The sequence below is a fragment of the Saccopteryx bilineata genome, chromosome 6, assembly GCF_036850765.1.
Source record: "Saccopteryx bilineata isolate mSacBil1 chromosome 6, mSacBil1_pri_phased_curated, whole genome shotgun sequence".
Lineage (NCBI taxonomy): Eukaryota > Metazoa > Chordata > Mammalia > Chiroptera > Emballonuridae > Saccopteryx > Saccopteryx bilineata.
Window position 1 is genome coordinate 135,767,914 of NC_089495.1, and position 24,199 is coordinate 135,792,112.

General features: G+C 50.6%; 1 protein-coding gene across 1 annotated transcript; it reads left to right on the forward strand.

Annotated features, from left to right (window-relative positions):
- Nucleotides 1-349: 349 nt before the first annotated feature.
- DCDC2C (doublecortin domain containing 2C) lies at nt 350-23,945 on the forward strand. The gene is made up of 11 exons (XM_066237550.1): nt 350-636; nt 5,414-5,465; nt 8,204-8,280; nt 11,182-11,310; nt 13,010-13,147; nt 13,971-14,017; nt 14,665-14,675; nt 16,209-16,320; nt 18,797-18,897; nt 23,384-23,452; nt 23,916-23,945. Exons 1-11 carry the CDS (start codon nt 350-352, stop codon nt 23,943-23,945), a joined length of 1,053 nt encoding a protein of 350 aa, XP_066093647.1.
- Nucleotides 23,946-24,199: the final 254 nt, after the last annotated feature.

Consider the following 24,199-nt stretch of genomic DNA (forward strand, 5'->3'; position numbering starts at 1 on the left):
TCTGCCCCCTTTCCCTTCCTCGAACTCTGCTGCTCTCACCTGTCCCGCTGGCTCCCTGCCGCCTACGCGCCTGCCCAGGTCCTCCACCCCCGCGCCTGTCTGGGCTTTGTCTCGCTCTCATCTGTCCTGGCTTCCTGCTGCCCTCACGCTTGTCCGGGCTCTCTGATGCCCCTCAGCCTGTCTGCTCAGCCGCCCCTCGCGGTCACAATTCCGGGGTGGCGTCAACATAGGCGGGAGCGCCCGGCTGGAGGTGGGTGGCAGTCCTGCTCCAGCGCCCCTGGCTGCCGGGTGTGGTGCTCTAGCGCCCGGGTGCCTGAGCGGTGTCCGGCAGGTGCGCTCTCCTGGAGCTATGGGTACGCGCGGCCCCTACTTGCTGGTGGACACTACACCCGCCAAAACCATCCTAGTGTACCGCAACGGGGACCGGTTCTTCGTGGGCCGCAAGTTCGTGCTGGGCCGGCGCCGCGTAGCCACCTTCGAGGCGCTGCTGGAGCAGTTGACCCAGGAGGTGGAGACACCCTTCGGGGTGCGGCGTCTGTACACGCCTACGGGCGGGACTCCAGTGCTGGGGCTGGACACGCTGCAGACCGGTGGGAAGTACGTGGCGGCGGGGCCGGAGCGCTTCAAGCGCCTGGAGTGAGTGCGCGGGTCCCGGAAGGGGGTGCGCACCGGGCAATGGGGCCTTGTGGCTGGGTGGCAACCCCCCCCCCCCCCCAGCGTTGGTCTCCTTACAACTTCTCTGCACCTTCTTGGTAACTGTTGTTGGGCAGATTTCTCTGCAACCTGAACCTCAGTCTCCGACAAATAGTCATGGAGCATGCCCTCCTAGAGGGCAGCCGCGGGGCTGCGCATAACCCAGAAAGAGAAGGTGGCACCTGCTGTCACGGAGCACAGGTTTAATCCTGCCCAGCCGCAGAGCCTCAGAAGAGGCTTCCTCTACAAAAGGCAGAGGAAATTGTTTCTTAATCCCCCATAAGGTCCTGACCTACTTCAGCTTTGCCTGGTTCTCCTGTCTGCCTTGGAAAGATATTACGGTTCTTTACACAGTGCTAATTCCGTGTCTTTTACTGTGAACTATATTTTGTATACAGAAAAGTGTATAAAATTCTATGCCTAGCTTAGAGAACAGTAATACAACGAATTTCTGTGTCAACCACAGCCCAGACCACTGTTTTGCAAACCTCCACCTTTGCCTCTGCTCTTTGCCCACAGGTAACCGCTATCCTGGCTTTTATAATAATCATCTTTTCATAATCAGATGTCCCTGGGGGGTAGATTCTTTTTCAATGTTTCATGTTTGTCTACTTCATTTAAATGCAATTACCTTTCACATATGTCTGTTACTTGCCTTCTCACCCAATAATATGCTTCTGAAGCTCATCGCTGTTAATAGCACGTCGCAACTGGTCATTCATTTCTACTGTTCTGTATTCTCCCTTTAATGAATGCACCAGTTTATTGATGCAATCTGTGGAATGCTAATTTGGGTTGTTTTTAATTTCATGCTAAAGTAAGCAGCCCTGCTGCAAACATTCCCTGACGTGTCTCCTGGTGCCTGTGGGTGAGATTCTCTCTAGGAGAGTGTGTTAGTTATGACCGCTGCACACCCAGTTACTACGTGCTTACTGGCTTAGAACAATGTGGATCCTCTCATGGTTTCTGGGATAAGAAATCCCCAGAGCAGGTGAGCTGAGAGGTTCTGGCTCAGAGAAGCTCATGGAGACGACAGCTGCAGTCTGCCAAAAGCCCGCCCGGGGTGAGTGCTTCTGGGCTCGCTCACCTGACCACGGCCGGAGGCTCCATCCTTGCTGTGTGAGCCCGTCCACAGGAGACTTAGCCGCTGCCCCTCCCAGCATGAGTGGTCCAGATAGAAGCCGCACGTCTGTTGTGAGTGCTGGTTCTTTGTTATACTGTCTCCTCTCTCCGCCTGCCCAGTTATCTTTGACTGTGGGCTGGACATTACTTTGAACACTTACTTGCCAGTCTAATTTGAAGCCTAGTTTGATACTGCCTTTTGCCAAAGTAGGGTTTTTTTTTTTGGGGGGGGGAGTATGCTGTGTCATCGACAGTTGTGATTACTTTAGTATAGTTTCAGAAGGTGAGATAATTTGGGCCATCCAGGTAGACCAAAGACAGGATGCTTCCTGCTCCTAAGGTGCAGGTCAGTGGGTCCCAATTCACAGTGAGGCATCGGTCACTGGGAACCCCTTGTTGGTGGGCCCTGAACAGGCATTTTTGCCTGCTTGCCACAGAAGGCTATTAAAAATATGCTTCAACCTCTCAGCCCTCTGCTCTGTCGACAATAACCCCAGGGCCCAAGTGTTGGCTGATACTGGACTCATATCCTTGGATTTCCTTTTTTCCTGCCTGTTGCCTGGTAATTCCTCACTTATCTTGTTAGATATCTTATATCCCAAAAAGAGGTTTTCATTTTGTCCGTTTCATTTTTGGGGAAGGATTGGCCCGGAGGGAAGTCCTCTCTCCAGTACCCTTCACATGTATTTTTTATGTCAGCCCTGGGACTCTGTTGATGAGAGTGACCTTCAGCTCATGAAAGGTATTTTTTCATCATCTTTTATTTTAGACGTGGCTGAGGAGACATCTGCTATCATTATATTCACTTCTTTGAAATGAAAGTAGTATCTTTTTGGCTATTTAGAATCATTCTCTTGGATGTCAATATGCGGTGGTCTAAGTTCTGCATCTAAAAGCAGTTGATTGGATCCTCTGAGTCCCTGGTGTGGGTGACTTTCATTAATTTTGGCAAATTCTCAGCCATTGTGTCCTCAGGTGATGCCCCTGTCTTATGCTTTGTCTCTCTTTTTCTGGATTGGAGTGGACATGGGTCAGCCGATGTTCAATGACATCGGCTCTTACTCCAGGGTCCTCTCACTCTAGGGTCCTCCTCTTTTTTGGGGGGCTATTTATCTTTTATCTTTGTGCTCTACTCCACTTCCTTCACATAGATCTTCTGGCTGGTTTTTCTGCTATCATGTTAGCGTACGCTTGTGCCTGCATACGATGCTACCAAACCGTTTTACAGAGTTTTCCATTTAAATTATTTAAATTTTTATTTCTAAGAGTTCTGTCTGGTTCTTTCTCAAATCTTCTTGCCATTCTTTCAAGTTTCTTGGTCCTTCTGTATTCCCAAGCTTGCCTGTGTTGACATATGCCCCCTTCTGTGGTCTTTACAAGGGTCGTGCTGGAAATCTGTCTCTGCTTTCTGTTGTTGGGGCTGGTTTCCTCTCATAGTCCTTTACATCCTTGTTGATTTCCTAATTTTTTAAAACAATGAACGATTTCTTTTCTATGGGATTTTATTTAAGAAAGTGCTTTGAGGGTTGAGATTAAGCTGAAATTCTCCAGAGAGAATTTGCATTTTGTTTTCCAAATGCCAGAAATGCTCCCTGTCCAAAGGTAGTTGGATTTTTTTTTTGACCACTCAGTTTGCGTGATTTTGTGCGGAGCTGGCTTGCGATCCAAATTCCCAATGGCATTTGCAAAGAGACAAATTTAACATCCTTTTCTTTGTGAAGAAAAATCCTAAGTCACAGACATCCCAGGTGCCCAGAGGTAGAGTTTGGATTGATATTTTAGGTTAACATTTTTACAGCGACAATCCTGCTGTGGATGAGAAGCCATCGAAAAGAATATGTTTGTTTCTAGCTGTTTGGTTCTGTGATGGTTTTCCTTTCAGGGTTAGCTACTGCGTGCTATAAACTGAATGTTGTTGTCCCCTTGAAATTTAGATGTTGAAACCTTCCCCCCTTGTGATGGTGTCAGGAGGTGGGGCCATTGAGCGGTGACTAGGTCATAAGGTTGCTTCCCTCATGAATGAGATCAGGACCCTGAAAAAAAGAGACACCCCTCCCCCAGAGCTCCTAGCCTCTGACCATGTAAGGGCACAGTGAGAAGACAGCCGATTATGAACCAAGAAAAGGGTCCTCACCAATCCACTGAGTCTTCTGGGTCCTTGACTTAGACTAACTGCCAGCCCCAGAACTGTGAGAAATCAATGTTTGTTGCAGCCGAATGGATTTAGACCCTGCATTTACTGGATTCCAATTTCCTACCAGAATCCAGTATTCAGTGTGGTTCGACAACAAAATATTATATCTGCAAAATTTTTTTAATATGTGTATGGTGAAATTTATATAACTTTTTCTCCTGAGAACATTTTTTTAATTTAGAAATTAAAGTCAATGGAGTGACATTGATCAGAGTACACAGGTTTCAGGTGAACATCTCTATTAGCATCTGAGTTGCTGACTGCATTGTGTGCCCATCACCCAACATTTCCTTTAAAATTGGCCTATGTTTTCCACGTGAGTAGATGAGGGGGAACTTTGAGGATACTATGCTGGGGGCACACACGGATGGCCACTCCTCTCACCCCACCCTGAGGGTTGGGCATTGTCTAATGACCCAGACTGATCTCTCATTTTGCAGAGGGATTTTCAGAGTTTACTTAAACATTTTGGACACATGGCAGCAGCAATAGGAGAAAGACTGTGAGGTGTCTCCCTCCCCAGATCTTAATGTTTGTTAGTTATTTTCATGCAGAAGGAAATGTGATTGTGCAATGAGCGGGGAAGGACGGGACTGGGGTGTGGCCGGTGGCCTGGGTTATTTTGCATTGTTATGATTGTTCTTGTCCCTTCACCACTGTGAAATAAGTGGGTGATATTTGCATGTGAAGTTCAGCAGGGAGAGATGTTGGGGTCTTACTTTCTTGCATTACTTTTTATTTTCTCAGTTTTTAACAGAGAGAGAGAGAGAGGGGAGGGATAGATAGGGACAGACAGACAGGAAGGGAGAGAGATGAGAAGCATCAATTTTTCGTTGTGACACCTTAGTTGTTCATTGGTTGCTTTCTCATATGTGCCTTGACTGGGGGGCTACAGCAGAGCAAGTGACATCTTGCTCAAGCCAGTGACCTTGGGCTCAAGCCAGAAACCTTGGGCTCAAGCCAGAGACTTGGGCTAAAGCCAGAGACCTTTGGGCTCAAACCAGCGACCATGGGGTCATGTCTATGATCCCACGCTCAGGCCAGTGACCCCACGCACAAGCCGGTGACTTCGAGGTTTTGAACCTGGATCCTCTGCATCCCAGTATGGTGCCCTATCCACGGTGCCACTGCCTGGTCAGGCTGCACTACTTTTTAGACCAGTGAAGTATGGAGTTGGAATCCAGACTTTGTTGACGAGAGCTCTGAGAATGTTCTGTCTGATTCCCGCTGGGGTCAGTATTGTATGTTGAGGTGGACCCTAACATGTATGGGGCTGTTGATTTTAGTTTTCAATTGCTGTATAATTGTTGTGCATTGCAGTGCCGAAAAGAAGTCATCTCTAAAGATGTTCGACATTTTTACCTGCTTAGTAGCATTCTAATTAGTTTTTTTTTTTTTTTGCAGTTATTTTAATATAGCTCACAGAAAACCTGAAAAGACAAGAAAGTTGAAGAAAGTAAGTGTTCACTGCTAACTACTAACAATGGGGGTAAATTGAATGATCTGGTAAAAAAATGTAAACGCCAGGCTCTAATAATCAGTTTTACAAAAATGGTACTTTGAAGGGAGCGCCTAGTAAAGGCACATTGCTCCCGAAGCCAGAATTCACAGCACAGGCTTGTTAACATCCGTCAGATCACACGAGCACCTCACGTGACAGAGGTCAGTGAGGATGTTCTCAGAACGTGGACAGCGAGCCAGTCAGCTTTGAGACGCGTGGTGTGTGACGATTCGTTAACACTGTTCACTTTTGTTTTGTTTTGGGGGATTTGGAAAGATGGGTCGGGAAAAATGATTTTATGTTGTGAATGTGGAAGCCAATTAGAACGATAGATTTAAAGAACTGCCACATGACCTCGACGTTTCTGTACTTGATAGATGCATTGCTTGATTCTTAGCAAAAAAGGAAAAAAACGACACCTGATAGAACAAAGAGAAAAGACCCACTTTTTGTTTTTTTCAATAAGCAACAAAAATGGCCAGGTTTTAAGAGATATAGCCTGTGGGTATTTAGAGTGTAACATGGTTGGTTATTACTTTAAAGCATGGCCTTGTCATTTTGAGGACTTTTAGAAAGGTGGGATAGAGTATGGACTTCTCTAAGTGGCAGTTTTTCTTTTCTCCATTTGTCTCCTCTGTAACGTGGAGACGAAACCTTCCCCTTGCAGGGTTGTTGTGAGGGTTGAAGGAGGAATTGCACGTAATGCACCGGCCCTGGACAAAGGTTGGGTCTCTTTCTCCACATCCTAAAGAAGCTGGTCTTCTCTGTGTCCTTGAGTTACCACCCCGTGTTCTGGAGAAGGACATTCTAGCAGCTTCCGCAGAGGTCACAAACACCTGCCTGCAGAAGCGTTTAGCTGCTGACTCAAGCATGCGCTTCAAAGCAATGAGATGGGTTGTCTCATTTCTTACTTACCTGATCTTTTAAACTGTGACATGCCATAAAGCAACTCGGGAGGTCATTGTATTCAGGGTTCTTTTAAAGAGAGTGGAAAAGACATATGAGTATTCTTTTTAAAATTTTATGTATTGATTAATTTTAGAGAAGAAAAGAGAGTGAGAGACAGAGAGAAGCATCAATTCATTGTTCTGCTTACTTATGCATTCATCAGTTGATTGTTGTGTGTGCCCTGACTGGGGATAAAACCTAAAACTTTGGCTTATCAGGACAATGCTCTCACCAACTGAGACACGCTTACAAGACCAGGTCTTGTCTTGAGGTTACTTTCTCTTGAGTCTTTTGTGCTTTTGTGTGAAAAGGGCTGTTCACAGAGGGTAAGGTAGGTGGAACAGCACAAGCTGGAAAGGGCATTGACTATGGAATTGAAGAATGACAACAACACATCACCAACACAACACCACCAACACAACAACAAGGCAACAGCAACACAACAACAGCTACTGTTAGTTGAGCTCTTAACTCACTTTGGGCACCTGCTGAGCACTGAACAACGATCTCATTGTGTGTCACTCAGTTTGAAAGCAAACCGGGTGAGATAGGCACCCCTTCATCTGCATTGCACCCATGAAGAAACAGGCTTAGGCAGTGACAGAACTTGATTCAGGGACACCGGCTAGAAAGCGACACAGCCAGTATTAGAATCATGACTACTACAAACACCGGCTCCTTAAATGCTGCATTAGAAAAGGTTCAAATCCCCATTTTGCCAAAAAGTACAATATAGTATTTTTTTTTTTTTTTGGATAGCTCATCATGGCCAAGATCCTTAATAATCATGTATTCTTGGGAAGAGAGTATAAGCTCTCTGGTCCTTTGTTACCTGGATGTTTTGCCTGGATACGTGAGGAGTAAATATGAGTGCACAGAAACGCGTGACCGCAATGCCTGACATATGCTAGGCGTGCGATAAACCCAGCCACTACTCAGGTAAAGGCAGCAACGGTCATCTTCCAGGGTCTTCTGTGGCCGACATCAACTTGTTTAATCCCCTTGGACTGATGGTTAAAGATATCTGAAGCCCACAGAGACCTTTAGCCTTGCCGGCCACACGAGTGACACAAGTCTTTGCAACTGTCACCACCATCAGGCAATAACAAGAAACTTCATTTGTATGACACGTCTTAGTAGATTATTATATGGACTATAGGAGCAGGGGGTGGTGGAGATTCAGAATCTTGTGTTTAATTGCTGGAGTTATTTAATTAGGCAGGTGACATCAGGGTTAATGAATTAACCCACAAAATGAGCTTGTCAGATATGGTTTCCATAATTCTGTGCAGCCAAGCAGCAGAAAGCTGTTTCTCAGGATCATTGTGCCTTTAATAGAATTAGCAGAGGTTATTTTCAGCTATTTTGTTCTCCAACTCAGTCTGTAAATTCATGCCCGTTGATATTCCTGGCATTGTTTTTTTCACTATGAGTATGCAGGTGAATAAATTGTATAGGATGACGGTTGGATAACGGTAGATATAGGTGTGCAATACCCCGGTTGGCCTCGTCGACCACTCTGCCCATGCCACACTCTCGCACGTGGCCTTATCCTCCACAGGGTGCCTGGCCCCAGCCCCGCCCCCTGCACGACCCAGCTGTGCTGGAACCCCTCCTGCATCTCCCCTGTTAGTGAAGCCCCCCTCACCTTTACCTAGGGTTTGGGAGCAGTGCCGTGTGTGTTATATTTGACAAGTGTTTGTTAGTTTGCACTGAATCTCGAGGCTTGCTCTCCCCTTTTGCAGGTCAAACCGGTGGTGCATTGCAACATAGACGTGCCTTCTAGGTGGCAGACACTCCAGCATCAATCCCGATACATAAAGTGAGTACAGTGCTGAACCAGAGCTCCTGAGGGGTCACCTGCACCCCTGCCCCAGAGGCTCCACCTCCCTTCCTCCCAACTTCCCTTCCTTGGATGGCTTTGTGGGACTCAGCCTTCCAGGGCCACATGGTCTTCTTCTCTGGGACCTTCATTTGGCAAAAGCAACCCAACTGCCCTGTCCTTGTTCAGAATAGGGGGCATTGTTGGTTTATGAACCCTCCCTGGCAAAGACCAACATCCCTAAAGCTACATTTTTTTTTGGAACATGAGCCAAGACATCCATGAGTCTCCCTGCTTCACTCATTTCTTTTCTTATTTATTTATTTATTTTCAGTGAGAAGTGGGGAGGCAGAGAGACAGACTCTCACCTGTGCCTGCCTGGGATCCACCCGGCATGTCCACTAGGGGGCGATGCTCTGCCCATCTGGGGTGTTGCTTTGTTGCAACCATAGCCATTCTAGCGCCTGAGGCAGAGGCCATAGAGCCATCCTCAGCGCCCGGGCCAACTTTGCTCCAATGGAGCCTTGGCTGTGGGAGGGGAAGTGAAAGATAGAGAGGAAGGAGAGGGGGAGGGGTGGAGAAGCAGATGGGCGCTTCTCCTGTGTGCCCTGGCCGGGAATCAAACCCGGAACTTCTATACGCCAGGCAGATGCTCTACTGCTGAACCAACCCACCAGGGCCACATTTATTTTCTTATAATCCATTCGCCCTGCAGCAGAGGCTCCCTCCTTCATATCAAGGGTGCTGGAAAGGCCACCAAATAGAGTCACCAGAGCAACGTGGTTATCACCAGGCTAAAACTGGACAAGGATTGGGGAAAAAGAAATCTTCAATACAAAGCCACATCTTGACGTCTTGTAAAAGAGAAAGGCAAATATAAGAAAGAGCTCACTGAGAAAATGCAGGAATGAATAGCGCCTGTGGTGTAACCACAGCCTAGCTGTATCACAGTTTTAGCTTGGTGTGTGTCCCTTTGGAACTTCTCAGTACGTCCATGGAATATTTTGTTTTCTTTCTGTTTTATTACTGATGCATGGCTCTGTGAATCTACTTTTTTGATTAATGTTATGCATAGAAATAGGAGATGTTTCTTAATCCCTCCAAAATTAATGCATTTCTTATTTAAAAATTAAAATGTCCCACTTAAAATATTTAAAATGTTCCCTATTATAAATTAATTGACACATGAGGTACATTGACAAAATAGTTCTATGCTTTTAATTTCTCTTACTTCAATGTTGTTTTTAGAAATTAACTTTTTTATATGGCCAAAGTAACAATTGTTCATGGTAAATATATAGTTTTAAAAGCTATATATTTAAAGCAAGTCTTCCCTCCCATTTTCTATTTCTTTTTTTAAACATTTTATTATTTTTAAAATTTTATTTATTGATTTTAGAGGAAAGGGAGAAAGAGGAGGGGGGGAGCAGGAATCATCAACTCATAGTAGTTGCTTCCTGTATGTGTCTCAACCAGGCAAGCCCAGGGTTTTGAACTGGTAACCTCAGCGTTCCAGGTCGAGGCTCGGTTCACTGCACCACACAGGTCAGGCTCTACCCCCATTTCTCTAGAGACTTCCCAGAGGCAACCAGAGTGGAAAGTTCCTGAGGACCAGAATTGTAAAGTTGAGCTCTTATATTGTTAATATTACACTGCTTATTACTTCTAGACCTAAAGAAATAAAACCTAATAGTTTACATTATTTTAATCTGAAGCCACAAGATTTGGAAACTGTCACCAAGTGGCTTTGGCTAAGGGGCACAGCCTTGTGGGGACCAGAGCACTGATAGCTTGACAGGGTTTAATCTGCCCCCCAAACCCCACGCCCCCAGCCTGACACACAGAAATGGTGAGATGACCCCACTGGGGTGTCTGGAAATCTGTCTCAAAGAAGCAGGGATGAAGTCAATGGCTTCTGTTTTGTTTTCAAAGGTACGTGCTTTATTATCTTGGCTCCACAGGACGGGAGAGATAACCAAATTTAAAGGCAACGTTTCTCCCTTTGTTTTCAAAACAGATGCAGCTTTCTTCCATTTCATCCACCCTAGAGGAGGCATATACAGTGTGTCCGTAAAGTCATGGTGCACTTTTGACCGAACGCAGGAAAGCAACAAAAGACGATAGAAATGTGAAATCTGCACCAAATAAAAGGAAAACCCTCCCAGTTTCTGTAGGATGATGTGGCAGCATGTGCGCATGCGCAGATGATGATGTAACACCGTGTATACAGTGGAGCAGCCCACGGCCATGCCAGTCGAGATGTGGACGGTACAGAGGAAAGTTCAGTGTGTTCTGTGGCTCGCTAAATTAGAATCCGTGACCAAAGTGCAACGTGAATATCGGTGCGTTTATAACGAAGCGCCACCACATAGGAATAACATTACTCGATGGGATAAGCAGTTGAAGGAAACTGGTAGTTTGGTGGAGAAACCCCGTTCTGGTAGGCCATCAGTCAGTGATGAGTCTGTAGAGGCTATACGGGATAGCTACCTAAGGAGCCCTAAAAAATCTGTGCGTGAGCCCACATCGAACTGCACTGAATAGGTATGAAACTGGGAGAGTTTTCCTTTTATTTGGTGCAGATTTCACATTTCTATCATCTTTTGTTGCTTTCCTGTGACCGGTCAAAGTGCACCATGACTTTACGGACACACTGTATTTTCTTAGAATGTGCAGCTCTGTCCTGATCATCTCTTATTCAACGGAAAGATGTTTCTCCAGCATTTCTGGTCTGGCACCCGGCTTTGGGTGCTCTCAGCGAGAAAAGCCCCTCCATGGGGCAGGGTGTGCACCCCCACGGGTGTGGTTACCTCTGGCCATCATGTGTCTTTCTCTGCAAATTTCCAGCATCTTCTCTCAAGCACCAGGTCCTAACAAATGCTTCTCACTCTGCCCTTACAGTGTTTTCACAAACGGAAAAGTATTCATTGCTCCGGTGAAGATTGTCATCCCTAAGTTCAGTCTGATGGAGTGGAGCAACGTGCTGACCAGGGTCGGAGAGAAAGTCTTCCCTTTTGGGGGCGTGCGCAAGTAAGGTTCTTGTCACTCGTGGTGGGGTCAGTGAGCCTGAAGACTGGGGAGGAAGAGGTTGGGTTGGAGGAATAGCCTCGCGTATCAGCATCACAGATGGTATTTGAAGTCGTGGGGTGAGGTGCAGAGTTCGTGTTTCAGAGGATGGCTGAAGCTCCGTTGTGTCCCTCGGCCCCTCACCTGCAGCAGGTGTCTGTGCTTCCCAGACTCACTCCTGGGTCACATGCTCTGGGGCTGCACCCCGCCACCCACCTGCGTGTCAGCCACTCCTGCCCCCCCCATGCTTGTGTGACTTCAGAGGGTTGCTGGGGGAGGGTGAGCTCGGTGGGTTCGAGGACGGTGCCTCGTGTTCCCTGTCTTCTTTCTGCTCCTGGGCTCGCTGCTCTATGCAGGACCTGTCACACACGCGGAGGTAGCTCCGCGTCCCCTAGCCTGGGGTGGCCTGGGGTGGTCTTTGTCCTCTGTCCCAGCCCATGCGCAGCCAGCTCAACTGCTCTTCCACAGAACTGTCCTGTCACTGGCCAGATCAGTTATAAATCACTCTCGTTGGAGTCGCAGGCGCTAGAATCCAACGTTCAAGGTCATGTCTGTGCTTCACCCTTTTGTGGGAGCCCAGCCCAGGTCCTGGATCTCTGCCCAGGCCCCTTCGCTGTCCCAGAGGTGTTCTCCCATCTGCAGCTGTCCTCCCCTCATCCCTGTCTGCGTGGTCTCCCTCCTCTTGGATACCCCGCACTCTGCCCTACTCTGGTCACATTTGTCTTTGTTTTTTTTTTTGACAGAGACAGAGAGGGACAGAGACAAAGAGGGACAGATGGAGACAGACAGACAGGAAAGGAGAGAGATGAGAAGCATCAAGTCTTTGCTGCAACACCTTAGTTGTTCATTGATTGCTTACTCCTATGTGCCTTGACTGGGGGCCTTCAGCAGACCGAGTAACCCCTTGCTCAAGCCAGCGACCTTGGGTCTAAGCTGGTAGCCTTTTTGCTCAAACCAGATGAACCTGCACTCAAGCTGGTGACCTCGGGGTCTCGAACCTGGGTCCTCTTTGTCCCAGTCCGACGCTCTTATCCACTGTGCCACTGCCTGGTCAGGCTCTTTATTGGTTTTGACAGCACTTGACTTTGGGGGAGTGGTGACTGCATTCATGTTTTGAGCATGGCAGTGCCTATTTCCCTCGTCGTCTGGTGCATAACATGCTCAGCATCGAAGGCATGGAATTGTTTTTCAGACAAACAGGTCTGTAAATGAATTCACGCCAAAAAAGGGGGAGGGGTCAGAATAAAAAGCCAACAACGATTGGTCTTTGGGGGCTTATAAATAAGAATATCATATTCTCGTAAATGTTGGTTTGTGTTTCAAGTCTGGTTAGAACAATATGAGTAGATTTGTATTCCTTTCAGCTGTTATTAGTTACAATTAATTGAACACCAACCAAGCACTTAAAATGTTCTCCAGGGCCTCTGAACACTGGAATAATTTAAAAGATACTTAAAAAATATATAAAAATGGAAACCAAGACTAATTCCTGGAATCTAGTTCCCGCCCCTGGTTTAACGAGCCCATCTGGGTTACACTGGCTCCGGAAGGTGTCGGTCCTCTGTTGGTCCACATGCTGGTCACGCATTGACAAGACCACCCCAGCCCACCCACTGTGGGTCTGCAGCCTCCAGCCCACGTCGTCTTCTTTCTTTCCCCACAGGTTGTTCACCATGGATGGGCATCTTTTGGACAGCTCGCAGGACTTGCACGACAACCATTTCTACGTCGCGGTGGGGCTGGAGAACTTCAAATCCTTCCCATACTGGAAGTACACACGGGTTCCCGCCAAGGTCCAGCAGTGAGCACATTCACGCCTTTCTTGCTGCGTTGGTAACGTTTGCCCCCCCCCCCCCGGCCAGCGTCTCTCACGTCCAGCCGATTCTGCTCTGGGCTGCTTCCCTGAAGTGAAAGTCAACATCCTCATTTTGAATATGACGCGGTTTTGGGTTTTCAGAATCGGGTACGGACAGACGAGTTTGTCTTACGCAGTCACACAGACAGGGAACTCTTGTGTGGAGTCTGTTGCCTTTTCTGTGGGGACCCTGGGAATCCTAGCGGTCCAGAGACCACACGTGCCAACAGTTACAGAGCTGGCCCAGGGCCTGGTCATGACTGTCCCTGCTCCGTCAGCACAGGGGTGCATGTTTCCTTCTGAAGTGCGGAGTTTGTGTAGGGGCTGCCATCCCTCCCGGTAAAGAAAGCCGTGATGATTCGAGTGGACCCCAGATTTGGCTGCTGGGGTCTTGCACCATGTGTGTGTGTGGACAGGAGGGAATGACGAGAAGGAAGATGAAGACATTGGTGGCAACCCTTGTCCTGTCCCCTGAAAGGACACGGTTGTCCCTTCCTGTTCTCTCGTAGCCTTGTGCCTGAGGGACCCCTGGTGTCTCCATCCTGAGGCAGAAAAACCTGGGTTTTCAAAGATCTCGGGGAGGGAGACTGAACAGAGCTCCTTAGGGGCCTTTCTGCTCCCGAGGCTGGGAGGTCACTGTGGATGTGAGCCGTGTGCTGGGGGACAGCGAGCTCCCTCCTGTCCGTGCCCTCCCGAGAACCATGGCCGCTGTCTGCATGTTTCTAAAGGTGTTTCCGGATGAGCTTTATATATTTCTTTTGCCTTTCAGAATGCACGCAGACACCAGGAAATCCTCGCCCAAAAAGAAAAAAGTAAGTACTTTTTAAAAAAGAAAAGATGATAACTGTAATCAAATCTGGTGTCGTCTGGTGTTAGCAAGGACACGGCACAGGACGTGAGCCCAATGCTGCCGGATGGAGCTCTGGGCTCCGCAAGGTGCCAGGCCGGCTCCTGGGAGAGACGTGAATGCAGGTTGGGTGCCCTGGCGCTGAGCCTGGCGCTGTAGGCAGGCCAAGCATGTGGGGACAGCCCGGCCCAGGGAGACGTGGGACACAAGACTTAGGGGACAGACAGTGAACGGGCTTGGTAGCTGGCTGGGAGGAGGGCTTGTCGGGGGGCTATGTCGGCTGCGGTGAGTGCAGAGGTGCAGGTCAGCTCGCTCTGGGCGGTGTGTGTGTGTGTGTGTGTGTGTGTGTGTGTGTATGTTTATCAACACACAGTCTAACACTACAACATAAAGCCCCAGGAATCCGAGGAAGGTTAGAGTACCAGACTGGAAGCCAGACAGACCCGGGTCCTTCTAGGCACAATAGTCGCACGCCGTGACCCATGTATGTATAAATGCTGAGCTGCCAGTGGCTTCATTCAGCAAAGCTGTTCAGTGCCCACACCCTGTTGGCTCCTTGCTGTCTGGCTCTTTTGCCAGAGGGCCCACTGCACCCTGCAGCTCACTGGCCTTGGAGCGTCCCAGGGTGTTGACCCGTTCTCTCCAGCACCTGAAGGCAGCCTGCCCTCAGAGTGGCTTCCTCCCATGGCCACTCAGATGCCCTGCCCACCTTTAACTCACACCTGTCTGCCCACCGCCACAGAAATCTTCACTCCTAACACATCCTGGAGTCCTGTGTGCCCAGCGCGGCTCTGGAATCCATAGGGTGTGAGGTTCTGCGGTCCTTGTGACCACCCTGGGAGGGCGACGGTTGTCCCATCTCGTCTGGAGGGCACTGAGACAGAATGTGCCTGTGGCTCAGGCTGGTGTGTGAGGGAGTTGGGGTGACATTGGGCGTCTGAGCCCCCACTGCATGCAGCATCAGAGCGGCACAGGGGGCATACTGGCAGTCTCGCTTGGCTGAGAGAGGCCTCTCTTTCTCTCGGACAAAGTCCGGCATCCCAGCTCCGTGCCTGGGCCTGACCTGTCAAATGTGTGTGCCCAAGCACAAGCCCCATGGGCGGGTCTTGTTACACTGAGTAGGTGTGCAGGTCCTGATGTACACTTTGCTGCTTGCTCTTGATGTATTTTTCGGGGGGTTATTTTATTTTCTTCATTGAAAAGCAAGAAAGTAAATATTTTTTTGCTCTATTTTTCGAGTTCTCCCAACACTTATATCACAGCAGGCTGTGTTTAAATAGTTAAGATCATCCCACTTAAGTGAGAGTAATTTATAGCTTGTTGGAAAGGTAATTATTATTAGGTCAAGACTCAGGTGGAATCCAAGTCAAGGGCAAGGGTATGGTAGGGACCAGAAATCTGCACGTTCAGCGATGCTGTCAGCTGGAAGGGACGAAGAGGACGGTCCTGGGGGAGTTGTAAGCCCCTGCCTGGGCACCCACATCCCCAAAGAAGAGGCTGTCATCCTGGGCATCCAGGTGTGCTACCTGGGAAGGGATGCGGCCAGGTAGGACCCAGCCAGGGAGGTGAAGCTTCATGTCATCGTACAGAAACATCACAGTAAGCCAACCTCACAACTTTTCTGTGAAACAAACGAAATGAAACAACCCGTGTTCTTCAAAGATGCCAACATCAGTAAAGAGGAAAGAAGCCCAAGGGAAGATGCAGGGTTAAAGGAGACAAACAGGGCAGGGCTTCTACACGCCGTGGGTGATCCTGGACGGGTCTGCACTTGAGGGGACTCCTGCGAAGGACAGTGTTCGGGTGATAGATTAGCTAGACTTATTATTACAGGGGTTAAGTTCTGGGATTTGGTGAGTGTCCTGTGATGGCGTCAGGTCATCTCTGGTGGCAGGAAACAGACCCTGGTGCCGTAAAGAGAGCCCATGTCTTTGCATCAAGTCCTGACATGTCCCCTTAATAGAAGAGCGGTGTAGAGCGCGGCGCCGTCCAGATGGTGCTGGAGGGAGGCTCCCTGAGGTCCCTGAATTCCATCCTCGCATCCCCCGAGGGGCTGGGTGCTGTCCCCGATCCTTCTCAAAATACTGGATCAGAATCGTCTGTGGCCATTTCTAACCCGCTTTTTGTTCTTAATCTGTTCTGCAGGAGGGTCTCAAAGAGAAAGAACCTCACAGAGACGACCTCATTCCACTTGAACCCCGGGATTCTGTGTTTTATGCCAAAGAAGGAAAGAAGAAAAGGCCGGCGGAGCCATTGGGCCACACTGGGGCAGGTAATTAATTGACATCCCCTTTTGTGCTGGGCTGTAAAAAAAATGCCATCCCTGTGTGAGCCGAGGGCTTTACTCTGGCAGTGTCGTATAGCTGAGCTGTGGCCTGTCACAACGTGAGTTAGTAACAAAAGGTCAGCTCCGGGCCGCGGTGGGGAGAGCAGAGGAACAGAATCCCGGCGCGGAGGGCAGCAGGACGCCCTGCCGCGGAAGTCCTCCGAGATAAGTACACGTTTAGAAGTAGTTCCATCCCCCAGGTGTACGGCGGGCAGGTGGACGTTCCCCTGAGGACCGAAGTCACAGAAAAGACCAACCCACGCATCAGCCTTTTGAGGGAAACGTGGAAACAAAAGCAATCTGAATCATGGGGGTGACATTGTGCGCCTGAGAGACATTTAACACCTTACGCTTCAGGACAGATTTTAAAGTGCACGGCTATAAATGTGGCCCCTGGCCCCTAGCCCGTTCTTTTTTTTTTTTTTTTCCTGTATTTTTCTGAAGCCGAAACGGGGAGGCAGTCAGACAGACTCCCGCATGCACCCTACCGAGATCCACCCAGCATGCCCACCAGGGGGCGACGCTCTGCCCACCAGGGGGCGATGCTCTGCCTCTCCGGGGCGTCGCTCTGTCGCGACCAGAGCCACTCTAGCGCCTGGGGCAGAGGCGGAGGAGCCATCCCCAGCGCCCGGGCCATCTTTGCTCCAGTGGAGCCTCGGCTGCAGGAGGGGAAGAGAGAGACAGAGAGGAAGGAGAAGGGGAGGGGTGGAGAAGCAGATGGGCGCTTCTCTTGTGTACCCTGGCCGGGAATCGAACCCGGGACTTCTGCACGCCAGGCTGACGCTCTACCACTGAGCCAACCGGCCAGGGCTGCTAGCCTGTTCTTAACCACTGCTGCCACCGCCCTGCCTTCTGTGGGTGCGGATAGATACCCGTGCAGAAGGAGGCTCCTCCCTGTGGTATTCTGGCTGGGGGTGTGACTCACACTTGATCACAGACACCTGTCCTGAGCGAGTCACGAACAGGACGGAGGGAAGAAGGGAGGCGGCCCCCTGCTCCTCTGCAGCATTGACGGGGCTTGAAGCCGTTTTTCCACAGACCCATCCTCCGCGGCCTGGCCACATGGTGCCCAGGCTCTGTTCTCTGCCCTCTGGCTGCTCTGGGTGCCCTCTTGCTCCTGGGTGCTTCCAGCTGCTGTCTCTCCTGTCCCCTTACCGGTCCGCCCAGCCCTCGATGTGCGACTGCATCCCCCGCTGCCCCCAGGCCCTGGTGCGGACACAGGCTGCGTGGACAGGTCCTCCACGCCCCCACCTGGCAACCATGTGAGCACACAGGCTGCACTGTCCTCATACAGCCTGACCGTGCCCAGCTTGGGTCTGAGACTAACGCCTGTTGACCCTGCGCAACCTGAAATAACAAACTATACCCATAGACGTCGACAGTTTAATCACCATGTGCTGTTTCTTGGCACACTATGTCTGGCACAAGCAGCACTCCCAGACCTCCCTGGGGGAGGCAGCGTGGGTGCCCATGAACATGGGACATAAGCAAAGCCCTTGCCTACACATGGGCACCATGGGTTGCCTGAGGCTTGTCATGAGGAATGACCCCAAATGAATGGCAGAGTGGCTGGAACGCCATGGGTTCCTGCTGAGCACCACCACCCAGTCCTCGCGCCTTCCAGCCCTCACTGTGGGGGCCGGGAACCCCCACAGACCAAGTTTGGGTTAGGGCGAAGGCAGTGAGGGGCCAGCATGGACCCCTGGGGGGTTAGGGGGTCCCAAGATTCTTGACAGAGAATTGAGATGGGTCTGTGGTCAGTTTCCCAGTGGGACCACTGAGCTCATTAGGGTTGAAAAGAAGTGGTTGCCCCTCTTCCATATCTCTTGCCATAACTTATCTGCTCCTATCAGGGTGAAGAGAAACTTTTCGAGAACCTTGGAATTGTACAAGCGTTGCAGACATCCAACTGTGATGCTAATTAAAATGACTTATCTGTTCACTAACTTGAGGATGCGACAGTAGCCTAGTGTGAGACGTAATGTGAACTCATGCCCTGCATGTCCTTAGGACCTGGTTTTGAGGCCAGGGGGGCTATTTTTTGTTTATTTCTGAGTTAGCTGGACACAACACTTGTTGGACATTCACTGTACTCTTTCTCTGGGACTGAGTGACCCAGTGGGTGGTTCAGAGCAGTGACCACGGACAGCTTCAGGGTCCAGGACCTTGGTGCGGACAGAGAGGTATGCAGACAATGGGGCGTTGAGGCCCACCGAGCCCCATGTCACGACTGAAGCAAAACCCAGGGCGCTGGGGAACCGAGGTGGGGTGGCCGTCGGGGATGGGGAGGGGTTCTAGACCAGGCCGTCTGACGGGGACACAGACAGAGGCTCAGAGGGTGCTGAGCTGTCACTGTGGTTTGCATCAGAAAGTGTCCCATGACATTGGTTTAAAACTCCCTGTTCATGTTCTTTCTCTCTAGAAGGTGACATGTATAAAGCCCAGACTCCTAACATGAAGACCCAGGGAGCGCTGGAAGTCAGGGAGGACCAGGACGTGCAGGTGGAGATGCCTGAGGACCAGGTAGGTACAAGCACCGCACCGCTGCGCCCACAGCCTTCTGTCTCCTTCTCCGTCAGCCCTGCCCGCCCGCAGTCTCACCTGCAAGCCCTCCCCCATGTGCGCCCTGCTTCTAGAATGTTCTGTGCCCCACCCTGCGCCTCCTCTGGATCCTGTCAGAACCCATGCCGCCGCCCATTTCCCCTCCTGCCCGCCTCTCCCTCCCATGCTCCCCTTCATGCCTGTCACAGTCGTGACTGCATAGGTAGCTCTGCCGTAATCACTGGGTTCCTGTCTCTGCCCCACTCAGCTCTGTGCTCCCTCAGGAGGGGACGGTCTCCTGGTCACTGTTGTGGCCCTTGTCCCCAGCAGAGTTCCTGGTAGGTAGGAGGCGCTCCACACTCATTTGTGGGATGATGACGGGGTGATGGAGGGAAGAAGCTTCAGGCGATGTGGTTGGGAATCATGGGTCCTGAAGTCACAAAGGCCTGGGTCTGGGCCTGACCGCCCCTGAAGTCCAGTCCCATTCCGAGTCTCAAAGAGTCAGTGTGAGGAAGACTCTTCATTCCTCTGGGAATGACCGACGGATGTGTCCTGAGCCGGACGGCTTTCCCTTTCATCCTGTCCAACCCAAGGACAGAGCTGAGAGTGAGATGGCAACTAAAGCAAAACCGAAACGACATTGACTAATGAGGGGAAGGTCAGTCTAACCTGGTGTAATCGACTGTTTCATTAGGGAAACCTAATAATGGAGCGTGAAGGTGTTGGAACGTCCAGGAGCGTGGCAAGGCTGAGCCTGGGCTTGCGGAGGTCCGTGGGGACCGCTTCCGTGAATAAACCAAAAAGTGCAATTAGTGCCGGATCGGTTTAGGATCCTCTTAGCCGTAAAGGACAGAAAACCTAAGAGACATGGCTGAGTAGGGAATGCTGATCACGCACGTGTGGTGGAAGCTCCCAGCATCGGCCAGCTTCCTCCCAGCTTCCACTGGCTGTCTCCGAGCACAAGCATGGACGTTTGACCTCAGCTCTGGGTGGCACTTGGAGACACGTGACCAAGGACAAGAAGAAAGACCATTGCCTTCCTCTGTGAGCCAAGACTCTCCCAGGGGCCATCACACCAACCACCTGTCTCTGCCCGGTTCCTAGCGCTGGCCGGGGTGGCACTGACATGTGCGGTGTAGGACTAGTTTGTGTTTACCTCTGGTATCTGGAAAGGGGCCCAGTCTCCCTGGAATTGTGTGACAGGTCCCTGGAGAAAGTCGGGATTTTTACAATGACGGTAAGACATGGCTAAGAGACAGGTAGCCCTCAGAGCCTGTACGCGAAGATCTCAGTTGCGGTCAGCGTCCGACTCCCTGTCCCCTCCTGGGCTTTGGCTCCTGTCCTCTCAGAGCCCCTCTCCAACCTGTGCTATCAATTTTTATTCTCTCTTTTTCTGTATATTCAGTGGGCTCCTCCTGGCTGGACGTCAAACACGCTGATAGCTCTCCTGCTGTAATAGAAGCCCCCTCCCCTTGGCCTCCCTGCTCTGTGGCCCTTGGAAGTGGTCTCTCCTGTCTCTGCCTCCCCTCCACCTTGGCCTCTTCCAGCTTGGGCAAAGCTCCTGACCTCAGGCCACCAAACCCAACACCCTTCTCCATCCTTGTCACACTCGACCTTTCACCTACACTAGAAGTGTTTCCTTGAAATATTCTTCCTTTGGCAAGACCTGCCCACCTTTCAGTTTCTTCTCTCTCTCTCTCTCTCTCTCTGGCCACACGGACTCATTCTTCTTCTCATGCTCCTGATCCTCCACCGGGGAGCTCAACACGGCTCAGGGCTAGGTATCTTCCTCCCTCCCTCCCTCCCTCCCTCCCGCCCTCCCTTTCCTTTTTTCCCTCCCTCCCTCCCTTCCTTCCCTTTCCCTCCCTCCCTCTCTTTCCTTCCTTTCCTCCCTCCCTCCCTCTTCTCTCTCTCCCTCCCTCTCTTTCTTCTTTCCTTCTTTTCTTCTTTCTTTCTTTCTTTCTTTCTTTCTTTCTTTCCCCTTCTTTCTCTTCTTTCTTCTTTTCTTCCTTTCTAATCACTCCATTTTCTGGGCAAAATTCTCTATGGTCTGGCTTCAGGCTCTACATAGTTCTCTCTCTTCTGAGCTCCAGACACACACACACATCGGCCAACTTCATGTCCCTCGTTGGTTGTTCTGAGTCACCGAAGCTCAGCATAGTAAGGATGAGCTCAGGTCCCTTCCTCCACCATCCCCAAATGTGACTCTTTCCCTGTCTCAGTGAGCATGGGCACCCCATCCATCAGGGAGACAGAAGAAACACGTGCGGTTTTCCTGGGATCCACTCTCCCTGGGACCCACCCTCACCCATCTGGGTCATCTCAGGTTCTGTCCGTCCCCTCCTCACTGTGTCTGGGGCTGACCCGGCCTCCCAGGCCCTGTAACGGTCATTCCAGTCCCGACTGTGGCATCCTGGCCACATCGTCTTTGTTGTCACACATGGACCTCGCCTGCTTCCCTGTGGCTCCACGCTTCCTCCTGCAGCAGGGCTGTCTCACACTGAACCCTCTGTCAGTCTCCCTTCTTTTCCTTTTACATACGAATGCTTTTCCAGACTTCAGATTTCCACGCCGGTCACCCTGGTGGCAGGGGGCGCACCCTGTCTCCCGTGTGTGTGTTAGACCCTGTTGTGTTCTCATGGCTTTATGTAATCTCTCCCGGAACCCCTGCCACAGTTGTGTCTCACGCTTACTTGTGTGACTGTTGAATGAATATTTGGCACCCCTGTGAGACCCTACGCTTCTTGAGGGAGTGTCTGTGTGCAGCAGCTCTCTACCGTGTCTGTGTGTGGGACGCCCTGCGGTGGGTGTCCCGTGTGTGTTTGCAGAGAGAACTGGTGACTCACTGATTGGCAGCACATGCGTGCTTGCTTGGGAGAAGGTGCTTTGACATTTGTTTACGTGGCTTGTGACGTCCCCACAGAGTTATAGCATCATGACTGGTTCCTGAGGAAAACTCTAGGAGAAGAAGGTGGTCTTGGTCTGGAGTTTCAGAAAGTTTGGGTGACTGAGGTCGGGGCTGATGGATTGGCTGTGCTTAACTCTCACTCATGCCTGCAGAGCCACAGAGCGGGGTTCCTGCACATTTATGGGTCGGCTTGTGGGATCTGCTGGGCCTCAAGTGCTCTGCCCTGACCCAGGTCTGCCCACTCGGGGAGGGGGATTTCTCTACCACTTGACCTCTCCTGTGGCTATGCCACCGGTCCCCACCAGAGACAGGGGAGGGGGAGCAAAGAGGGTGCACTCCCGGGTGGAGGTCATTCGCCACGCCGCCCCTCTCGGTCTCCGAGATCACACAGGCGGAGTTGAGGTGTACATCTGCCGGGCGTCCTGGGCAACTGTGAGCTAGAGCCATTCGCCAGCCCACAGTGGATGTTGCAGGTGTGCTGGCTTGCTTAGTGCTTGGTCTCACGGATGCAGAACTGTGACTGAGATGGCCCCTGGGGAGCGTTTTTCTATTCTGTCACATAGCCACATGATTTCTCCGGGCTGGACCGAGGCTCTGGGCACCACTGAGGACTGCCTGTGGCCTTTTGCCAACAAGTCATGAGAACGAAAATGCCCACAGGGACCATGAGCACACACCCACCCGTGCGACCAGCCAGGTGTGGCAGATGTCTCTTGGGCACACAGGAGGAGGGTGCCAGTTACCGTCTCTATGGTACACCGAGAGAGACAAAGACACATGTAACTTGCAATGACTGATTGACTCCTTTTTATACAGAAAGGATTAATAGTTTCTTTCTTTTTTTTATTCAGTGAGAGGTGGGGAGGCAGGAACAGACTCCCACATGTGCCCCAACTGGGATCCACCTGGCAAGCCCACTAGGAGGCAATGCTTTGCCCATCTGGCCTGTTGCTCAGCAACCAAGCTCTTCTTAGTGCCTGAGGCAGAGGCCATGGAGCCATCCTCAATTCCTGGGGCCAACTTGCTCCAATTGACCCATGGCTGCAGGAGAGGAAGAGAGAGAGAGAGAGAGAGAGAGAGAGAGAGAGAGAGAGAAAGACAAGCAAAATGGGGAGGGGTGGAGAAGCAGATGGGTGCTTTTCTTGTGTACCCTGGCCGGGAATTGAACCTGGGACATCCACACATCAGGCCAATGCTCTATCATTGAGCCAACCAGCCAGGGCTGATAATTTCTTCTTAATCTTTTGAGTAGTATGAATGTTTATGTATGTCCTCACTCCAAGGGTTAACAAAAAACTCACTCCTCCAAGGGTTAAATCTTTCTCCAGCAGTCTGAGTAAACAGGTTGGCATTCTGTTGGGACCAACATTAAATTTTGGTCCAATCAGGTGCAGTCCTGCAGAGAAAGCAACCACCTAGGAAAACCGCGGTGGCTTCCCCGGCTCCTTGCACAGGAGTGTGTAGAAGGCTGCACCACCTCGCATGTGCCCCTCACAGGAGTGCACATTGGTGGACGACAACCGCATCTCACCTGTGGCCGCTTCTCGCTTCTCTCCCCAGGTCCTGGTCGACATGGTTAGAGAGGATGAAGAGATAAGTGACAACAGCCTAGACTTTGAGAGCAGCAGGGTGAGCCATCTGCTGTTTGAGGGTATCTCCCAGCTGGGGTCTGGGACACATCTTCCTCATACTGGTGGGGTAGGGCTTGGGGCACAAGTTGGCCCAGAGTCAGGGATGGAGGGGGTGTTTTTCAGACGGGGCTGTGCCTTATGCCTGGTCTCCTGAGGGCCAGGGGCCATATGAGGAAGTGTGATGGCTTCTGGTTTGTCTTAATGACCACTGATGGCACTCTGTCCTAGACTAAAACAACTTTCAAGATGTATTTCTAGAGGGGACGCCGGGAGGTGGACTGTGGAGTGGGGGGTGTGGGAGATGCCTTTCTCATGGGCACCATGGACACACATGTCGTGGGTCATCTGTGTCGTGTACACGGCATGTCAGTGGGGAAGCAGGGCTGCGGGCAGCGTGCACTCCACCAACGACTCCGGGGGGCTTGCTGTGCCCACCCTGTGTGCCCCCTTCCCTTCCCAAGTGTGAGAGGGCCACCAATGGGGACCTATAGGGCAGGGGACTCAGCCACAGATAACAGGGACCAGGAAGACAAAGTTGACTGTTAGCTTCACTTTTTATTGAGAGATACTTGGCAATGACAGATTGTGTACAATTCATGGTTTGAAGTACATATCCATTTATCCATCCCAAAATATTCACCACTGTGGAGCTCATTAACATATTTTTCACCCTAGTAATTATAATTTCCTTTTTTTTTCTTGGAGATGAGACATTGAAGACAAAGGTAGCTAAATAATAGATTTT